General features: G+C 30.8%; 1 protein-coding gene across 1 annotated transcript; it reads left to right on the top strand.

The window, feature by feature from the left end:
• Positions 1-11,537: 11,537 nt before the first annotated feature.
• Positions 11,538-14,808, top strand: LOC128172254 (uncharacterized). Its single transcript, XM_052838054.1, has 3 exons — positions 11,538-11,622; positions 12,717-14,472; positions 14,736-14,808. The coding sequence occupies exons 1-2, from the start codon at positions 11,590-11,592 to the stop codon at positions 14,469-14,471; spliced, it is 1,788 nt and encodes a 595-aa protein (XP_052694014.1). The 5' UTR covers positions 11,538-11,589; the 3' UTR covers position 14,472; positions 14,736-14,808.
• Positions 14,809-17,056: the final 2,248 nt, after the last annotated feature.

The following is a 17,056-nucleotide window of genomic DNA, read 5'->3' as shown; positions in this document are numbered from 1 at the left end:
CACGTATATTTTACTTGTAAAGTATTAGATTAGATACACTGAATTTTACATAAGGTCTTGAAGTTTTTATGGAGCTTGGGAAAGGTTTTCTAACGTCGACATTTATGAACGGAAATAGCTGACGCTAACATCACCACTGACTGTGTATCTCCCACCCCTCATCCACACTTACATAAATTTATGCATACATATGTGTGTGCATTCATGCATTTATAAACAAATGACAAAAATACGCACTAATACAATAAATATATATCACTCATTTTATATAACAAACAAATTAAGTTCAAGTAAAATGTCACTTTATAAAGATTTAAATTTATCTTTATTTGTTACAGATACAGTTTGTTTATGCATCTGTTAAATAGTGTTTCGAAGTTAATTGTTGTACTCTTCCCATGTGTGCTGTTTTCGTGTATTGGATATATCCTTTCATGAATCCAAAATAAAAAACAGATATCAATTCGGATAATTTCCAATTGACAAGAAATTTTATTTCTTTTGAAAATCATACACGAAGAAAAATCAATCCAAAAAATGTTTATTGCCATTTCATTTATTGAAGAAAATAAACTAGACCTCCTATGGATTTTTGAAGACTTCATCCCAATTTAATGATGCATGTTTAAGAGGCATTTCTTGTAATTAGAGTACAATCCATTAAAAAGGTTTGATTCACACATTACAACCATCTTAAGTTCCGCTGTTAACGAGATTGATAATTACAATCAGGGATGATCAAATCAAAAAATTATTATCAACTTAATTACGTCCCATCATATTTGATCATATCATAATATTTCAAAATATGATCTTCCTTATCATTTTTATCTTTTGAAAGCCACATCGATTGTTCAATCAAATAGTAATCATTTGACACTATCATTTTAATTTAGAATGATTATGCAAACCCTCTTGCGCCCCATAATACGTCATTTGTGTCATTGACAACATGATTCTAATTATATGTATAAGATTTAACTTGTAGTATTATCACAGACAAAGACACCAGAAAATGTAAATATGTTCTTATGTCTAAAAAATGGATAATTTGTTTCACTTTTACGCTGACCCAATCATCAATTTAAAAGCAACAAAAATATGTGTGACAGAGCTTGAACCGGACTTTCACCTTTGATGGTTTCATTCCTACTTAGAATCTGAGGTATCTATCATAACATATTTGCCATGAAAAGAAAAAATCCTTTTTAATCTATATCTCTCAAATCTGCTTTATCATTACTCATGTTTAAACCTGTAGTTTTGATTTTAAAAAAGAAATGGTAGTTTGACATAATTACAATGATTAAATACATTTTTTTTTTTAGAATTAATCATTCTCAGAAAACAAAATACAAAGTGCATTATTCCTTTTCCGTGCATACGTATCACTCTTGAAAGGCTATTTTTGACTTTTAAGAAACGCAGTATTTATTTTTTGCTTTGGATTTGTGAATTTATTTTTTTCAGCCCAGAATTCAGTATAACACAAAAAATGGAGTTTTTTGCATAATATTAAATGAAATTAATTATATAAATGCAATTTGTCTCAATCGATCTCTATTAAGACTGTTGTGTCATTATTCACTATTTAATTTATGTTTGGAAAAAAATGATCTTTATTCAGAATTGATTATGCTTCAACAGAAAAAGAAAAAGTACACCATTGACTTTTTCATGCAAAATAGAAAATAATGAAAGGCTATTTTTTTTCATATCTTAACAGCGTGAATTTGACATCGCTATTCAATTCAACACAGAATAAAAATGAAATAGAAATACTGAAACCATCCATGTTTATCAAAATAAAAGATATGTAAATTTATGTTAATTTATGTATGGATTACATAAAATCTTACATCCCTTTTATTTCCTTTAAAATTTCGACTTATAAAGTTATCTATTTTTAAAGCAATGACACGAATGAGTCCTAATTAATTGGATTAACATTCTTTGATACATATGCAGTTCCTATGTATGATGGCAATTCATGTATAAGCACTTTCTTTCTATGTAAAATCAATCATTATCTTGAATTTTTTAATTCATTTTTTTATGGTTCGCCTTTAATCAAAATCAAATGTTTATCAGATCAACATACTACAAAACTATACATTTATAAAACAAAATAGAAAAAGAAAGCTTAACTTCAATGTTTGATATAAGAAATGTTGCCTATTTCATGCTGAACATTTGCATATAAGAGGCTTATTTGTTAATTCTCAAATATGGTTGGTAAAGACACTAGCATGTCCCTTTATTTTTATCCACTGTTTGATTGAACGTTTAAATGATATACAGAAAAAATCGTTATGTTAATTTCAATGGAAAAGACATGCAATGAAAAGAGCTATTTATGAATGTTCTTATTTTAAAACGTGTCATCGTAAATAGGTTATGAGTTGTTATGTACAGTTCAATGTCATCTTATTTATCTAAACCGATTTTTGTGTATAAAGTTCACGAATTAAAAAGAACACTTAATTTGTATTCCGTCAAAGTTCGACAATACATTCATATTGCATTTCTATATTTTAATACAACTTATGTGGGTTTCTTTGCCTTTATCCTATTACATTTAGGGTAACCTACACACGTTTTTAAAAAAGCGTGCTTTATTCTGCGTTACCCATTTGATACTTTTTTTTAAAAAGGTATCTTAATTCGTAAATTGAAGTGTTGCGGTGTTACTTTTTTGCAAATTTAATTCGACTTATCGAAGTCATTAGCAATTTTTTTTACACTTATAAAAAGTAATTAACAACATTAAAAGATTAGTAGGTACTCTTACGATTTTGAATAGCAATCAAAATTAGTCAGATGAATTTCATGAAAATAGTTAACACCATGAAGATATCAAATTATAGCCTAATATTTTTATCTAAAGATAATACAACGAAAATATTGTTGATAATAAATAGCTTATTCAAAAATTGGATAGGCAAGTTTATATTGATTTCCTTGAAAAACATTAACAAGGAGCTATGATTTGTTTTCCCATGTGATGTGACTTTAAGAAGAATACATATTGCAATTAAAATGATTTGAAAGCTTCTCTTTAACAGTTTCAAATACAATACATCAATCAGAACATCTGTAATTCAATATCGTAAAACATGCAAAAAAAAAAAAACGTGTCATCCATCAGAGAATTGACGGCTTAAGCTGTCACAATTGAAAAGTGGTGCGCAGAATTATTACATATTTATAATTAGCTAACGCCAAATAAATATATCTAACAGTTAATTCACATAACTGATACATTTTCAGTTTTCATCATTCAAATCAAACATCAAGATAAATAATTTGATAGCCAAGGCTTTCTTAATTTTATGTTTGAATTGTTTCCAAAGTGTAAAAAAATATATTAGGCAAAACGGGTGTCTTTATTGCACAAAATCTTATGGTTTTGTAAAAGCAGGTTAAAAATTAAGTCAGGAGTCTGGTCGAAAATTTATTATATTCCAGTTTTGTCTCCTCTTTAATCCTTAATTCAAACCTAAAAACGTCGGAAACAGTTTTCAATGTTTAAAAAAAAGATAGTTTTGTATCGGTCCTTGTTTGACTTTTTTTTCTATTATATATGACGTCTTAAATAATTTTCAAATTTAACAATATTTGACCAGAACAAATTGTTTGAAATTTTTTGGAAAGGTAAAAAAAATAAAAATTCCGGCACGATTTAAACCCATGACTTACATATTCGTAGGTAAGTGCCATCCCGTGACGTTACATTGTTAGGTAACAATTTCGGAAATGAAAAAATCTGAAATTATTAATGATGTTATTGTTTATTTCGTTCGGAAGTTCGTCATATTATGGAGGTGATCCATACCACATTAAGACTAAAACTGAACAACTGCATGACCGATATAAACCCCAGACCTCTCAATAGTTTGAAGTATTTCGCTCTTGAAATCTCATCAGCGTGGACGTACATCTGACATCGCCATGATATTCGATAGCGGTGAATTTATCAAATGTTTACGCACTGTTTCGTTGCCGAGATTCATCAGATACACAGGTTAATGAATTATTTACAAACAATATAGTATGAAGTAAATCGATTTAACATCAATTACAAGTACATGAATGTTTCATGAAAATTAAACTAATCCACATAAAAACATTAAACTGCATTGTTACTTTAATGCACGAGTCACAGTCTAAATGAATGTTCAATATTCATGAATAGTGAACTAGTCCACAAATTAAATAAAACTAAACTGCATTGTTACTGAAATGCACGAGTTACAGTTTGATACCTATATAACTGTATGTCATTATTCTAAATGAACTACAAAGTCTGAACCAATAGCTAGAAGCGGAACACTCATTCAACACACGTTGATTAAGTATAATGCACCGATTTCAATCCATCGCAGAGGGTTATAGTTAAGTATGTTTAACTGGTAGCTCGTGTGTCAACATCCCTATTTACATTTGTAACAATGTGATGTACTGCTCCCTGCACGTCTTGGATTTTCTAAAAACGCTGACTTAATCAATTTTTTTTTATTTAGAAAGTCATACTAAATTGAGCTTATCTTTTTTTTAATTTGTTACAAATCTGTTATCACGATGAAAGTAAATATAACTTAAACGTTTCTGATATTAAGATTTGTATAATCATAAAATTTTAACAAAATAAAGCTTTTCCTACTAAGTACTAAGAAATATATAGCAAAATACTGTCTGCGCATAACGACAATTGCTTTCCTTGGAACCTTTTTAATAGTATAAATCATAACTAACATAAATTTATAATCTCTTTTTTTTCATTTTAGTTGTAAATTTTATTTCTATTTTTTTCTAAAATTAAATTCAGAAAGGAAAATGTTGCTGCTCATATTGAATTCAGAATTAGGTTAATTTAAACAGATTGCATGAAGATATGAGTAGCTATACTCCAGATTTATTGCTAACCAATTCAATAATATTATCCAAATTAAGGCTTACTAAGCAAAACGTATTTCTCATAGATAAAGCCTTTCTAATAGTGTTATCACATGTTGCACTTTGATGAACATTTAAGTTTGTAGATCAACATTACACGGAAACACTCAAACTGGTAATGATAGAAAATTAATCGTTACTTTAAACGTACTAAATATGGCTGTGTATTCTTTTAAGCGCTTGTGGCGGAATGCAGCTTCCGCTGAATCAAGTACATCGCTAAATGCCATGCATATATGCATAAAAATAGTCACATTTAGGAATACGCCAATTCAAATCCTCGCCAACTTGTTCAAAAAAACAATTTCCGCCAAATATCGTACACACCAAATATAATACGTTTACAGTAACTGGACACTTGGCTTTAAATTCAAACGATTAATAAAGTATTAACATGATGGGTCTTCTTTTTTTTCTTATAAACAGCACACAATATTTAAACACAGAATTCCCTTATCAAGAAATTGTGTTGAAATATAAACTTACGTACGGAAGCGCTGATACAACACTGCCGTGACTGAAATCAACATAAAAATGGAAGTATCTCCGACCAAAACTGTTTTATTACTGTCATATTTGCTGACGTCAAGACATGAAGTTATATAGTACATTTAGCGATGGTGTTTTTAATATGCAGTATCCATTCACAAGTGCATTGTTCATTGCCCATGCAATAATGAAGATGAAGTACCATTTATTTTATAAATTTAGTGGGGACAAAAGTCAGACGTTTCAATCTTCTAAAGGTGAAATCACTCTGTTGCTTATATGTCGAGGAATCCTTCATCCGTTTACTTCCTACAAATGTAGACTCGCTGATGCAGCATATAAAAAACGGCATGTTAGTCATAAAAGCCTAGGAATATTCATAAATATGATAGCCAATTGAATGTAAAGTCTATTTTTTTATCACTCCCGTGACACAATGTGTTCAAAATTAATTCGATTTTTTTTAATGATCTACCCTTAATTGAATCAATTTAAAAGTTATGTAAATGGTACAATTTTTGATTTCTTATCATTTTCAATCTGAGAAGTTTTTAAGTTCTATTTATCTCGTTTATGCAAAATATCCGAGAAAGAGGGGGGAGGGGGGGGGGGGCTGAAAATGAATATGCAGATTAATTTAACTATAGTAGTAACATGTCTATTATACATGTAATAAAAAAGTAATACAGAATTTAATTTCACTTATTTTGCAATAGTTTTGTAGGTTAAGAGGATTAATTTTTCTTTTAGAATATTAGATTTACATGCATATGTGTTGCTGTTAAAAAAAAATTTTTCTTTAAATACCAGGGGTTAACACGACTTAACATGTTGAATTCTCAGAAAGACGTAGGCCGCAAACCAGGAGAGTGAGACGTATCCGCCACATCCTAATCAATTAAAATGTAACGCCTTTAGTTAATTGTTGCAGTTCATTGTTTAGTGAGGCTCAGTGCATGGTTTTATAACATAACTCATGCATCAATATTTTTTTTTACATTTGTATCAACATGATGTATTAGTGTAAATGTGTCTCCGATTTTCTGAAAATGTTATCTGTATCGTTTCTTTTTGTCCAGATTATTCATTTTGAAATAAAAGAAATGTACGCTGTATTTTCTAGAGTTTTATTGAGCTGCAAAATTTGCTATTATGATAAATGCCTACCTGATGTAATTCTTACGGTATATTAATTATTTAATAATAACTTTTGCAAAAAAAATATTCATTTACTAAGGAATAAATGGGAAAGCAATTTTTGTACACGACAATAATGTTATTTTATATTCAATCAATGACTCTCATAGCACATACTTTTTCTCATAAAAACATAAATTATAACAGATAATTGAACAAATTTATTTTTGCATTTTGGTAGTTAATTACAACTTTGCAAAGGGCTATATTTCATATGGTCTACTATCTGCCACCAAGTTTAACCAATTTTTAAATGTTATCGTACAAAAATCTTCTCTTCACAAAACGTTTTATATAGGATGTCTGTTATATTGATATTGCTACATGTATTAGTCATCATTTTCCATTAACTGTGTATCTATGACGTCACTTGAAATTTTCTGCAATTTTGCAAGCAAGTGAAAATATTGCCATTTCCAATCATATTTTGCCTTTGGAAGTATAGAGCGCCAGTCTGCTCAAATACGATTTTCACACGTTTCTGTTCATATAATGATGCATATTATACGAAAAAATGGTATTTGAGCAGGCATGCGCTCGATGTTTCCCAGTCAAAAAACCGGAAACCGCTCGTATTTCGCTCCATTTTTTTTATTAAAAAAAGACAATCTTTATGACATCAATTCTATATTATGACGTCACCGTGGTTATACCTTTTTCCACACTTTCTGTCAATATGATTTCAACTATCTTTAACCTTATTTTTAAATCTCGTTATACAGTAGAGCTTTAATGTTAAGGGGCGTGAAATGCATAATACCGCATATATCCTTGGTCAACAAGACAACACCACTTTAATCAGTCGGGAGCAAAAAAGATATTTAGACAGACGTTTATTGATATATTCAAACTACTGTTATGAACCCAATGTAAGAACTGAGGAACATTGTACCAAAGGACATACAAATGTAAATAAATGGAATTCTATTGACACAGTCACAAAGAGTTTAACATATGTTATCAACAAATCATATTAAAACGCAGGTTGATCCTCGAAAACATTTGGTTGGTTAAAAACTTATTCAAAAAAGCCGTTGACCAGGACAATAAAATATGAAATAACCCGTATGAACAAAAAGAACAGTTCTCAAAACCACCTACATTTTGATGATATTTACAGACGTCAAAGCCTAAAGCATTGTATGTTTACCTATTGTCTTTATAATATTTAGTTCATTTTCACATCTCAAATAATGGATTTTTGTTGATAGCACTGGAAGCACGCGCCCATAAAAATTTTAAGTACTTGCTATTATTTTCTAATTAGAAAAATTATTACAAACTACTAGTATATCGTAAAAAGTTTCTTCTTAAGGATGACGTTTACTCAGAATGAAAAAAAAAATTCCACTGATGATAAAGAAAAAACATCTATTGTGTGTTAAAGACCTTACATGGTAGTGTTATTCTTCACTTTTTAAAAAAGTAGTTCAATGACCTACTTTTTGAGTTAATGGCCATTGAATATTTTTTTGGTAATTTAAGAAAAATCCCTAAAAATTCTACTATAATTGAGATTTTCTTATTTGTGAAAATATTTAAAATTGCTAAACTATTTAACAAATGAAATACAGTTTATGAATTGCAGTGACATTAAATAGATAAAAAGCATTAAGTTCTCTTAAATTTTTTATAGATATTCAAGTCAGAATTTCCTCTATCAGTTTTCAACTCCCTACCAATTTTTTACTCAGTGAATGATGATAATGCTAAAACATTTATAGCATTAAACTAAGTATATTGACCTTTCTCTACTGGCATAAAATTTATATGAGGTTAATGATCAAAATTTCTAAATGTAGTGTCCTTTATCATTTTTAAGCATTTTTCAATATTTTTGTATGTGCCATACGATTATTTTAACGAAAGAGCGAGATAAAACAAACAGAAAATATGCAAAATTATGTTGACTAAAAAATAAAATCTTAATTTTTTAATATTATAGCATTACCAAAAACTTTCCAGTTGAAAACAAAATCTGAAAACTTTGCAACGAATTTCCTGTTTTGCTAAAAGTCAAACTTTGTTTGAGCCCAATTCCATCATATAGTAAAAAAAATATCGAGTTTTTGTCAATAATAATTCATTTGATAAATACTTTTTGTGTTTAGAACAAATTTTACTCATGACATTGAACTTTTTAACAATCCGGATTTGAGAACTCAAAACCTAAGTAAACAACGTCCATAAGGTAAAGCGTAGACGTGGATAGGACTGAGGATGAAGAGCACCATAGTAGGATGAAGAAAAGTACACACATAAAGATTGCATTTTAGAACTATTAATTCGTGTCACATTCAATCAAATAAATTTAAAGTACACCAGTTCTTATATTAATTGTAAAGTCAAATATATATTCCTCTTTTTAGTGAATAAAATATTTTTTTTTACGAATTATGTAACTGGGATGTTATCAATCAACTCACAAAGATTGAATAATGTACTAAATTAAACTTCCCTAAGATTCAACGTAATGCTTTAGTAGATAAAATTTGTTACTTTCATTGTTAAGTGGTCAAGTACATTCTGTAAAGATACTCCTATATCATCGCTCTCCTAAAATTTTCATAATGATGATCTAGTGCTGTTTGTAATTCATGGTTTTGTAAAAAACATTTCATTGTGTAACAGCAATTACTGCGAAGGGCTACGTAATATAACCTCAAAAGGTACAATTCAACAATGCATTGATGTCGCTTTTTCGGAAAGTTGATTCATCAGTCTTAGCAAGTTGGTTGATGCACATGCAATTGATAATAGGATTTTTTAACATCACGTCCCATTTTCGAAATAATATAAGTTTAAACAGAACTACAGTAAAGAATTAAAATTGTTTTAGTGTGTAAAATATAACAATTATAGATATAAAAAAAATTATTGATTTTTGTCATTAGAATTATTGCTAAATATATATTTGATGCTTGAATGAAAAGAAGAAAAACGTTCTTCTGTTTGTATCGTTTAACGAGTTTTTAAGCTACTGAGTTTTTTAATAATAAAAAAGTCACACATTTTTTGTATGCATATTTTAGTTGCAATTTCCACATGCATATGTAAAACAATTTTCCGATTCTTCGAAACGATTGTTTGAGATTGATTAGTATCTGTTTGCAGAATAACTTGAATGCAATTATTATAAAAAATACACCTTTCATAAAACTAAAATGAATATGGGTCATGTAATAGATACCGTTGTCATACGCTATTTACACATGCACTCATGTAAAGTGTCTGTTATTCAATTTTGCATGTACTCTAATGCGAATGACATTAAAGGGGCATAGTCACGATTTTGGTCAAAAATTATTTTTTTTCTATTTTAGTGTTTACAATGCTTTAGTAAGGCATTTTTAATACGCAACCAAAATTTGAGTGTCATTCTGAGTTCTGTCACGCTGAGTTAAAAGCGAGTTACGGAGCTTATAATTCTTTACTTTGTAAACAATGCTTTTGTTTACATTTTGAGTGTTGATGTGAAAATTCTAGATTTAGGCTTAAAATTAATGTGTTAAACGTTAGGAACTGTTTATTTATGCTTAGAGTAGATAAGAGGATAGAATATTCAGCTTGAAACATACTGTTTACGGGTAAATTGAACCAATGTAAAGAGAAAAATGGTTTACATGACGAAGAATTGTGAGCACTGTATCTTGCTTATAACTCCACGACTGAAACTCAAATTTTATTTGATCATTTGAAATGCAGCCCTTAAGAATTGTAGATAATTAAAACAAAAATAAAAGTTGACAAGAATCGTGACCATGCCCCTTTAACACAGAATATGATTTCCACATGTGTTTAAATGCTAGTTATAATGTTATTTTTATTCTTAAAATATTATTCAAATAATTGTGTGATGAGAAGATGAGAAGAGAAGAGGCACATTTAAATTACATTTTCCACATGCTTACATATAGCAATTTTTCGATTCTTCGAAACGATTGTTTAAGATTGATCAGTTACTGTATCTAAGAATAACGTTGAATGTAATCATCATAAAAGAACACCTTTCAAAAGCCTAATATAACCCTGGGTTCATGCAATAGATGCCGTTGGTATTCGACATTTATAGTGTACGTATGTCATGTGCCTGTCCCTCAATTTTACGTTTCTACAATGCAAATGACTTTAACACCAAATATGAAATCCACACATGTTTTTAATATGTTTTTCCAATATGTTGTTCTTTTACTTTGATTTTTAGTAGGTAATTGTTCATTTATTTCAATAAATGTCGTTCTGCCTACCATGTATATTATCCTCATAAATATTTATCCTAAATTTCCAATTTTCCATACTTGATTGAAATCAATTAAAAATCATCAAATAAATACATTTGGCAAGTTTGGATCTGCTTAAATGATGATGACGAATTATAACAAAGCACTAAAATTGACTTGATAATTAACAGGAAATATCCCCACCAGATTTTAAATGTGTTCGGTTTCAGTTCAAAAGTCTACCTCAAATTAAATAATGTTCTATAAAGAGCTTCAAAACTTATGATGGACAATTCTAGCTTTTTAATAACTACATAAGCTAAATTTATCTAATAAAAATTCGAATGTACGTCTATAATTTGAACTTTACATAATGACTCAGCAACGACAAAATTAACTTGACGGGAAAAAAAGAACAAATGCCTATCGATGAATGATGGAGGTCTTGTTTGGTAATATTTAAAATATGATATCAGTGCTGTGAAGACAATCGTGTCACAACCAAAGATGTGTTTCTTTTAATGAGAAAGAAAAATGATAAGAAGACGTGATTTAAACGCTGGCTTCAGATGCATTGACTGTGAAATGAGTGATCGATAAGGTGCATTAAATTAGATTCACTTATATCCTTGTATGAAATGAATGATGGGGCTTAATTGCTTTGGTGACCAATTACAACAAAGATATTATTCTTAGCATTAACTATAAAAGAGCTGCATTTTTTCACATGTTCACTAAGTCCTCTGCTGGAAATATCAAGGTATGTTTAAATTGAGTGCATATTCTGCAAGTCCAGGGCATTTCTTTTAATACGTATGCTTTTTTATCATGGTAAAACATTTAACTCAATGACTCCAGCTTGTAAATAACCAGATTTTCGCGATGTGATCATTGCTTATATGCATTTGCTTGATAATTATTTATAAATATCACCTTTACTTGAGTCCATTTAAGGATTTCAATCAGTGTTATATACCAAAAAAAGAACAAATCCAACCATAGTAGTTACAACGAGAAACATATTTTGCAATGACATGAAATTCGATTTGGTTCCTTTTTTTATTTTAATTTTTATAAACATAAAGTAATAAAGATCTTGCAGAAATTGAAATTCAGACGGCAATATATTTTAAAATACCATGGTATAACGTTTTTTTTTATTTTTTCTTCAAGTGTGACACTTTAAGAAGAAAAATAACCTAACTAAAATAAAATTTGATATTTTAGAATACATGTATGCATTTCATCATAGATTATCACAATAACAAAATATTAAGTTTATAAATAGAGAAGAAACTTGTTCTAATATATCAATTTCGAATTCAATTTATTTTATTTAATCAACTGTAAACCTTTTCGCTATAAATAACTTGTAAAAGATATGTAAAATTGAGCGTTAGGTTTATGGGGTCTGTATTTACGTTCGTCACAACCTACATCTGTATTGTTTTTTTTTTTTAATAAAAATGAACCAGTCTTTGAAATTAATTTTTTGAGATGAAACTTTAATTGATATAAAGTACGGTTAAAGGTAAACAAAGGTTTGGAAGTCACGGCCATTTTTAGACTATATATATAGCTTCTTTGGATGAAAAATTCAGAATAAAGATGTAGAAAAAAACTGAACATTTATAAACCAAATATGTGAATTTTTTTATTAAAAATTAGTTTATGGTCCAAAATATCATATTCAAAAATTTAATGAAGATCTGATGGTCAATTTGTTAACCACCCGGCGTCTGTAAGACTGCAAATTGAAAGACATTCTGTAATAGATTATCATTATATTAAATCAATGATGTAAGAAATAAACTTTACTTTATTAATAAAAATTGCTTAATGTCGTATTTCCAGAGCCTAACCATGAAAGAGTTTCTCTTGATTGTGAGCCTATCATTGGTTTTCCTATCCGTAGAGAGTTATCGTCAGAAATACCATGGAAAATACTTCCAATATGGACCGTACGGAAGAAGTTCATTGAGTGGATTAAGAGGTGGTTTATCTGGCGGTTTTGATGAGGGTTTTCGTACCACATCATTCTCCGGTTCCAGCCTAGACGACTTCAATTCCCTGGGATCACTTGGGTCATTGTCATCAGTAAGCAGGCGAAGTTTATTGCCTGGGAGATATACCTACCAGAAGCACGGACATTCTTCAACGTATCCCAAGTATTTCGATCTCGGAAGAACTTTCAGAGGTTCCAGAAATTTCGGCAGGGATCTCTCTTTTTCTTCGGCAAGTGTTGGATCGGGCTTATCCGGACTTTCTGGACTTGATGATAACTTTGGCGATGATTTCTCTTCTAGATCAATTGCCCCAATTTCAACTTCCTCAAGTGCCATCTTGAGTGGTCCATACCCGCAGGCCTTTCCCAAGCTTGGAGGTTATACTAAATCATTAAAAACCTACCCAAGCATTAGGAGTATTGGTTTCTCTTCAAGATCTGGATTAGGCTTGTCCGGAGGTTCAGGACTTAATGGTTTTGATAGTAGCTTTGACGATGATTTCTCTTCTATCGCACCATTTTCTGCTTCCTCTTCCTCAAGTGCCTACCATAAGGGTCCATACCAGCGGGCCTTTCCCAAGCTTGGAGGTTATACTAAATCATTAAAAACCTACCCAAGCATTAGGAGTATTGGTTTCTCTTCAAGATCTGGATTAGGCTTGTCCGGAGGTTCAGGACTTAATGGTTTTGATAGTAGCTTTGACGATGATTTCTCTTCTATCGCCCCATTTTCCGCCTCCTCTTCCTCAAGTGCCTACCATAAGGGTCCATACTCGCATACTTTTCCAAAGCTTGAAGGTTATACTAGATCATTGAGAACCTACCCAAGCATTAGGAGTAATAGTTTCTCTTCCAGATCTGGATTAGGCTTGTCCGGAGGTTCAGGACTTAATGGTTTTGATAGTAGCTTTGACGATGATTTCTCTTCTGTTGCCCCATTTTCCGCTTCCGCTGTCTCTGCCCCCTTGAGTGGTCTATCCTCGAGGGCCTTTCCCAAGCTTGGAGGTTATACAAGATCATTAGAAACCTACCCAAGCATTAGAAGTGGTGGTTTCTCTTCTAGCTCCGGACTTAGTTTGTCTGGTCTTCGTGGTTTCGAAGATGACGGTTTTTCCTCAATTTCCCCATTGTCCAGTCTTCCACAAAGGGGATTCTCTGCTAGTTCTGGATTGAGTTTGTCTGGGCTTCAAGGACTCGATGATGATAGTTTTTCTTCAATATCTCCAGCGCCTATTCTTCCACAAAATTCCTATCGGGCTGATCCTTATTCTTATTTATCTTATCCAAAACCATTGCCAGCTTTTAGAGGAGGTTTGACAGGACTACAAAGAAATGATCTGACACTCTCATCAGGAGTAGATGACGATTTTAGTGCTCTCGGAGGAGGCACAAGGTCAAATTTGATCAGATCGGGAAGTTTTGACGGTGATGATTTTGGTGATTCGCTTGGATTAAGAGGTGGGTTGGATAGTGGTTTTGGCTTGTCAGGAAGTAACAGCTTTTTGTCGTCTAGTCAACTAAATTCGGGAGCACTCCTTCAACCAAAAACACACTTAAAACCAGGACCCTATCCTAAACTTAATTCCAGAAGGGATTACATCTGAGGTAAGATGTTATTAAAATGCATTACGAGATTAATAAAATGAATATTTTAAATATCAAATAAAACATGAAATAAAATATTAATTTGTATGTATTTTTTAAGTTTTATGTAGATTGTTTTTTCAAAAACACAAATTGAATAATGCTAAACACACAATGTTTAAGACTAGATACATGTAAATTAAGCCGACGTTTGAATGTCTCAACATCTCCACTTGACTTAAACACATCTCCACATGACTTAAACACATTTTCTTTTTCAACAGGACTCATTGGAATACTATATGGTGGAAAGTGCGATTTGCAACTAATCAAATAAAATGAATTCTTAAAACATCGGTTTCATTTCCTTTTTTGTGTGTCTGGTTTTGAATGAACCACTAGTATCTGATCTCTGTGCTCCGTTGACTTATTTTTAATTGGTCACTAATAGTCAAACTTATCAGTTTTTCCTCAAGGGTGATAACATTAGATGTATAAATATTTCGTAGATCCTACAGTGGAAAATCTTATAACACTGAAAAGTCATTATGAATTAAACGGATAACTTCTTTTCTTACTCGAAACATTTACTGAAAACCAATTTCTATTTGTGTGCGAGAAATATACGCAAGGTTCGGGAAAACCTCGTTACCGCGAATATTTCTCTCCGCGAACATGTCACCAAATTTCTCTGGTACATGTAATCTATTTTACAGATAATCACATCATGATCATGAAAATTAGCCAACACAAACCTGTTTATCTCCTGTTAATCGGTAAATAAAATCACCGCAAATAAAAATTGGTAAACAATAATATGAATGAGCAACATTAATGTTTGTTTGAATTCCGATTTATTTTTGCACATACGAACGTATTTGTCAGGTTATACAAAAGTGTTTGAGGTTTTCCTAATTATTTAAAGGGATCAAGACATTTTTTGGAATCAGCATTTTATCTTGTAAATCTTAATGAAGAAAATGGTTTACTTGATTGATTTTGAAAATTTGGATGTCAAGATACAGAGGTCATATCATATTGTTTTGCAAACAAGCTCGTCATATATTTGTTTACAATTGATATGAAGTAAATAGATCACCGTTTTATTGTCCGATTGACTCTAGCAAAGACGGTAAACTCAATATTTTCATAAATACTATAATCAATAAAAAAGCAAAGTTGTATTACAATTAATATCAATGTCACTATAGAAAGTGTGTTCATTTTTTTACTATATTTCATTGTTATTCATGCATATTTGTTTATTATATAACGTAAGAGTAATCGTTCATAGGTCGGTGTTATCATTATCATTTATTTATTTACGCTTTATAAGTCACTCGGTAGTTATATGTTATCGAGGTTATTACACGTGTACCATACACACAAACTAAACACCACACATACGGGATATTCGTTGAACTTGTTTGGTAGGTCTGTGTAGTTATTTATGAGACGTGTAGCTGGATGTTACTATTGGCTAATCTCAGCGAGATTTTCGTAGAGACAAAAAAACTTTTGACGGACGTCTCTTCCGAATCTCAGACCAGTGCCACTCAAAGTGATTTGGGAAAATTTGCCCCAACTTCGACCGGCTGTTACTACATGTATAGCAATAAGCTGAATTTAATCAACAGCCCACTTTAACTTTTTACCTTGAACATCCTTTTAACTGCGTAACAACATAAAATATTAGTTTCCTACCGTTATAATATAAACGTGTTTCTTTTTTCAATTCCTTTCTACATCTCGCCGAATCTCGCTGAGATTTACTATTGATCATTAACTAGAGTTGCAACACAGTTGCAATTAAAACTTAACAGAAAACATATTGTGCTGAAATTTGGAAGGTTTTGCTTTCCTCTGCCATTTTTAAATTTCCTGACCAAAGGCAGACCAGAGTCTTGATCTCTGCTGGTTGAACCACGGTTTCAGTTTAGTCGGACGAAAGTGTGTTCGATCTCATTCTAGTTAAACTACGGTGTCTGGACGCCGAACTGCATTTTTGAGCCCTTGATGTGAAAACTGCGGTAGTTTCCTGCAAACTCAGTATGATTAACTTTACGATATTTCTGTCAGTTAAACGGAAATGTTTTTTTCTGCAATGATCGCTACCTCCATTACCCGCATGAACCACCAAATAAATCTTTTTTTGTGATTTTTATAAGATCGATATAGGTGTGACCAATCGGTACTAGTATACGAGGCGAGTAGATTTCAGACAAGTCAATTTCTACAAAGCTTTGAATTCCAGTTAATTTCCGTAACGAATTTTCGTAATATTATTTTGTCTTTATATAAGTAACTAACTCAGATTTAAAAATATGAATTATATCGACTGTGTATTGCATAGAGTTACAGTTCACTGAATTAGTTTTCGAAAAGTGGAAATGTTAAAGAGCAATAAAGATATTGTATGGATAAGTGATAGGTTGGTATTCAGTTTGAAACAATACGTCACGATACAGTTCATTGTTTGAGGTAAAACAAAGAATTACGAGCATTGCAAAAATATTAAAAAACAATTATTACACGTTTTATGACAGACATAAGAAAACAGTACAATAACAAACAATATTTTTTTTTTAAATTGTAATAAGTAGCG

Source organism: Crassostrea angulata, chromosome 2 (genome assembly GCF_025612915.1).
Source record: "Crassostrea angulata isolate pt1a10 chromosome 2, ASM2561291v2, whole genome shotgun sequence".
Taxonomy (NCBI): Eukaryota; Metazoa; Mollusca; class Bivalvia; order Ostreida; family Ostreidae; genus Magallana; species Magallana angulata.
This window is presented reverse-complemented; position numbering and strand designations above follow the sequence as displayed.

Coding starts and splice junctions, on each gene's coding strand:
- LOC128172254 (XM_052838054.1), top strand. CDS start 11,590: ATGTTCACTAAGTCCTCTGCTGGAAATATCAAG. Junction 11,623..12,716: donor CCTCTGCTGGAAATATCAAG/GTATGTTTAAAT, acceptor TCGTATTTCCAG/AGCCTAACCATGAAAGAGTT.